Below are 5,589 nucleotides of genomic sequence, written 5' to 3'. Positions count from 1 at the left end.
TATTTTCAGAACCAGGATTGGTGGATTTATGAGGACAATTGGAAATGGAATGATATAAAAACATTCAAATTTAAAATCTACCCCCACTCCCCATTCCCACCAAGAAAAAAAAAAAACAACAAAAAAACGCAAGAAGGAAAAGGAATTGTGTTGGCCCTACAAAACAAATCTGCAGGTTGTGTTCAGCCTATAGGACACAAGTTTGTGATCCCTAGCACTGTGAAATCAGAGAAGGGGTTTTAGTGTGAAATTTACTTTATTCAGTAAATATTTTACAAACGACTGGTTCCATTGAAGAGACAGTATTGGAGAGGAGGCAAACAGAAAAGTAGCGGGACCAGTTAGGAAACTGTTTAAACACTCTACATTTGTTGGTTTAGAATATATTGATAGCAGAGATGAAGAGAAATGAACATATTTGAGATGCATGCTGGAGGTAGAATAGACATTGCTTTTTTGTGTGTCCATATACAGAAACTGAATTGTTCTTAAAATTTTTTTTAAGTCATTAAAAAAAGTAGTGAGCTATTAGGCTTCTTTCCTTCAGACTTCAATTCCTTGATTCTTCTAATATAATTTTTATATGACTTTACTATCTAAAATTAACTGGATCTCTTTATGCTTGCTTACTAGAGGAAGTGAGCACACAGCCAGCTGGGCTGGACCTCACTAAGTTTCAGTTTCCTGTTCTCTGCTTCTCCAAAGCCTCAAGGTTGCTGGGAAAGTTTTTGCTCTCACTTTGTGCCTGCCTAGCTGTCAGACAGAGCAGCTACCCTCAGCTTCAGCCCTTGAAGAGATACTCCACACAGGTAAATGGCCTTCCACTTTTTCTAGCCTCTTGCAAACGGTAGTCTTTTTTTTTTTTTTTAATTAAAAAAGAAATCATTTAGAATAAAAAACTAGCTAATGACTTTTCTTGCTATTTATTCACCCTCTGTTTACATATTTCATTTGTAATGCAAAGTAAATTAAGAAGCATTAATGCAAATGTTTTTGGCAGTGCAAAAATTTCAATATTTAATGGAAAATGTATTTGATTTTCCACCAGATTGAGAAGTATGGAAGTGGCAACTCGTTTGACATGGATGCAAGAAAAAAAGCTGCAAAATTACTTTGGAGAAAAGCAGTTTAGCCTTCTCTATAAGGCCAGTGTCCATGGATTTTCTACTGATAGGTTGCTTCAGATATGCTCTAAACAAGGACCTACTCTAACAGTGATTTACAGTGAAGATCTGACTGTTGGGGCATATATGCAAAAGGACTATGGGGAAGGAAACTATTTAGTCACTGTTTTTGTCTTTCAAGAGACTACAATTACAGAATGCAAAGTAGGACCATTTAAACTACCTATGTTGTTTGATAAAAACGTTGATGGAAATCTTGAAGTCAGTATACATCTAAAGGAAAAAACAATGTATTTTAATAAAAATGCAATGGAAAAACTTGGACTATCTCAAATTTATATTTCCTTCCAAGACTGTGAAGTTTTTCGATGTGAAGGTAGGTTTAACCAGATAACCCTTCACATATGGAGGATTCTAGCTGACCCATTCCTGTAAGGACCAATAATTTTTTATATTTGTTCTTATCTTCAGGAAGCCCAGGCTGAAAACTGGCCCAAATTGTTTTCTACAACACAAACATGGTCAGAAATTGCATATGCAGAGTTCTCTGGAGTGTGGGGAAGGGGTAGGGAGGAGGAGATAATGTGGAAGGAAGTGAGAGAGAGAGAGAACAGAAAGCAAACTTGAAGACTGTGAGACTGTTAGAAAGAAACCAGAGCTTGAACTTCTCTTGGTTGGTAGTCAATGCTTTCTGCTGCAATTTCGTATTATATCCATCATATCAAAAGAACAAAGTTAGTTTGCCCATTGTTTTACTAAAGACATAAATTGTTTCTTGTATTTGCTGTTACAACCAATGCTCCTGTATTACCTGTATGCATATAAGTACACAAAAATACTTCTTTATGGTAATGTCCTGATAGTGGAGTTGCTGTTTCAGAATTATGTGCATTTGGATAGATACCTTTGCATTTGGATAGATACCTTCCAAAAGCTTCAGTTGTCTGTGCTACCCACAAAAGCGTTGTAGAAATGCCTGTTTATGTGTCAGATACTGCCCCGGACTCTAGAATAATACTATGCTGCCTTTTAGCCTTTAGCTAGTTATATGTCAATATATCAATTTGTAATATAGAAATGGCTTCCAGGTGGATCAGTGATAAAGTATCTGCCTGTTAATACAGGGGATGAAGGAGACTTGGGTTGGATCCCTAGGTCAGGAAGATCCTCTGGAAAAGGAAATGGCAACCCACTCCAGTATTCCCATGGATAGAGAAGCCTGGCAGGCTACAGTCCATGGGGGTCACAAAGAATTTAACTTGACTGAAGTAACTTAGTACATAATTCTTAGCCAGGAATATACTGTTAAAGATATTCAAGAGAAAAATACCATCCTTGTAGCAAATATTACTAGTTTATTTCCCAGGAGACAAGACTACCAGCATATTTATAAGAAAATTAGACCTAGTTACTTTTTTTCTTTCCCTGGTAAAGAGAGTGAATGTATCCTAGGTCAGTTGTTTTAACTTCTACCTCCCTAATGATCCATCCATAGTATTATATATAGTAGTAATTTTCTCCTTTTTATTTTCCTATAATATTCATTGTAATGATTCCATCACACCATAAAAAAGATCAAGTCACTTTTGGTGACCATTTGGGTTTTCCAGTTTGGGGCTAGTACAAATAATATTGCTATAAATATTCTTGTATGTCTTTTGGTTCATGTATATATATAATTTTTTTTGAAGAATATAAGTATGAAATTGCTGGGTCATCAGGTATGTGTATATTCAGTTTCAGTAGATACTGATAAAGTTTTCCAACATTGTCATACCCATTTTCATTGCCACAAGCAGTGTATGAGACTTTCTGTCTCTCTAAAACTTTCCCCAAATCTTTTATTACTGATTTTGCAATTTGTAGCCATTCTGGCCGGAGAAGGCAATGGCACCCCACTCCAGTACTCTTGCCTGGAAAATCCCATGGACGGAGGAGCCTAGAAGGCTGCAGTCCATGGGATCGCTGAGGGTCAGACACGACTAAGCAACTTCACTTTCACTTTTCACTTTCATGCATTGGAGAGGGAAATAGCAACCCACTCCAGTGTTCTTGCCTGGAGAATCCCAGGGACGGGGGAGCCTGGTGGGCTGCCGTCTCTGGGGTCGCACAGAGTCGGACACGACTGAAGCGACTTAGCAGCAGCAGCAGCAGCATAAATGTTCCACACAGTATTATTCTTTTGTTATTTAGAGTTACCAGCATCACTACACCTAATCCTTTCAGTTTTAAATCCACCAAAAAAGAGTAACCCTTTCCTAGAAACAAAAGAATACTGAGCCTGAGTCTCACTGGTTCAGTGAAGACCTAAGTCTGCCCTTGAATCCTTTACTGTGCTCTCATTGTTTATGCACAAGTACTACATTCCTTTTTGCACCAAGAAGAAAATCAATCGGATTGGAATTTCTAAGCGGCCCAACAGTTAACAGTAGGTTTTAGAGAAAATCCTGTGCCTGTGGTTTTTTTATTTGTGTGTCTTTGTACATTATCCCCTTCAGATCTACTGGATTTATGGAGGAGAAGATATTTTAGAGTATTTCGAATCTTTCCCTGGCCTGTCTATGCCTCCAGGCCTTGCTTCTGATCAGAGAGGCCCCAGCTCGTACCTCTTGTGTTGGAGTGGGTCACACACTATTGCTAAATAATTTGGTGAGAAAAGATATTGCAGTGCCCACCAGCTCTGAACTCCAGAGTCCAGAGTCCAGCTCTGGACTCTTCAAATGAAATACATTAAGGAGATTTCCTGTAGTTTTCTACTTGCTTTTCACCGTACTGTACTGTTCCCACAGAAAGGCAATTTTTGTATTTTTTTCTAGTGACTTCATTGACATTCATTCAGTTTCAATTATTCAACAACCTGTAATATTCATTATTCTTTGATTATTTCTCTAGATTTATTGGACGAAAGGAAGATGAGTGGACTTACTGAGTAAGTCAATGTTTTAACTTTCTATTATTCTGTTCATTATCTGAGACTTATTCTGCTATCCTTTCCTCCTGTAAGTCTCTTTAGTAATGTCCAACTCTTTGCGACCCTATGGACTGTAGCCCACCAGCCTCCTCTGTCCGTGGGATTCTCCAGGCAAGAATACTGGAGTGAATTGGCCATGCCCTCCTCCAGAGGATCTTCCTGATTCAGGGGTTGAACCTGTGTCTCTTATATCTCTTGCATTGGCAGGTGGGTTCTTTACCACTAGCACCACCTGGAAAACCCTATTCTACTATACAGTCTGTCAATAAAATTGGTAGTGTAAATTATAGCATATAATTTGTGTGTCATGAAGAACAAACTGTATCTATAATCATAAAATATTTCATAATTTCAATGTTAAAGCAAAAAGATCACTGAGTGGATGAAAGGCATTTCTAATGTTTTTATATACTTAAAGGGAAATTATTATTTGCCTGAATGTCTATATTTTTGCTAGAATTCTTAGAGCTACAGTTTTAACTATTTCAGGGCAGAGGTGGTTGGCAGGGTGGGAATACTTATGATGAACTTCAAGAACATGTTAGAAACCATCTACTTCTATAAACTTCAAAAGTCACATATTGTGTTGTGGTTTTTGAAGTCTATTATTGATAATTTATCTTCTTGTTTAGCATAATTGATGTTTATTCCAAGATTTATATATACTTAAGTCCAAAAGTCTTTATGTTTGATTGGTTTTAGTTAAAACTGTTATTTTTACTTGTAGGATTTGAGATAAGATAGTTTCACGTCTTCTTATACAAGTTGCTAGTTAGAAATAAATAATAACGTATAAGAAGAAAAGAGACTGAATTCTAGGAAAATTTATGGTAGAGTCTTAGTCAACTGTTAAACTTGTCTTATCTAAACAGGCTCAAGGAGAGCTTATTGTGTGCTATCAGAAATTACATACCATATGGAGGCCTGGTTCACAAAGTTCGCATTCTGCTTCTGGGTCCAGTTGGAGCTGGCAAATCTAGCTTTTTCAACTCAGTGAGGTCTATTTTCCGAGGCCATGTAACGAACCAGGCTTTGGTGGGTTCTGATCCAACTGGGACATCTGAAAAGGTGAGTCCATGCTAGATCACTCAGCCTTTGCTTTTTTGTTCAAGTTAACTAGATTTGAAATGTCTTTTGCTGATCAATTTCATTACACATAGCATTCATTTCAATTTACAGTGGTTTTTTTTTTTTTTTAATGCGCTCTTAAAGCTGCTTTTTTCCCTTTGCAGTACAGAACATATTTCATTAAGGATGGGAAGGATAACAACACTCTGCCGTTTATTCTGTGTGACACAATGGGGCTGAGTGAGAAAGAAGGCCTGGACATGGATGACATACCCTATATCTTAGAAGGCCATTTTCCTGACAAATACCAGGTATGATTTAGCTAATTATTGAGAATGTATAATTGATACTTAAAATGTTTATTTTTGCCCACAGTTGACAATATCAGACTCTAGTGCATTGGGACTTACTGTATTAAACTATACT

The 5,589-nt window shown here is 37.2% G+C and overlaps 1 protein-coding gene across 2 annotated transcripts in view; it reads left to right on the top strand.

Annotated features, from left to right (window-relative positions):
• The first annotated feature begins 680 nt into the window (after positions 1-680).
• Positions 681-5,589, top strand: part of IFI44 (interferon-induced protein 44) — a 20,233-nt gene continuing 15,324 nt past the window's right edge. For both annotated transcript variants that reach the window (XM_010857571.1, XM_010857570.1), the window contains exons 1-5: positions 681-809; positions 1,049-1,500; positions 4,017-4,053; positions 4,968-5,163; positions 5,328-5,474. In XM_010857571.1, coding sequence (XP_010855873.1) covers positions 1,059-1,500; positions 4,017-4,053; positions 4,968-5,163; positions 5,328-5,474 — 822 coding nt within the window. In that variant the 5' untranslated portion in view covers positions 681-809; positions 1,049-1,058. The remainder of the gene's footprint in view (positions 810-1,048; positions 1,501-4,016; positions 4,054-4,967; positions 5,164-5,327; positions 5,475-5,589) is intronic.

This window comes from Bison bison, unplaced genomic scaffold, assembly GCF_000754665.1.
Source record: "Bison bison bison isolate TAMUID 2011002044 unplaced genomic scaffold, Bison_UMD1.0 scf7180017864382, whole genome shotgun sequence".
In the NCBI taxonomy this organism is placed as follows: domain Eukaryota; kingdom Metazoa; phylum Chordata; class Mammalia; order Artiodactyla; family Bovidae; genus Bison; species Bison bison.
Note: the sequence above shows the minus strand (reverse complement) of the source record. Positions and strands in the feature narration are given on the sequence as shown.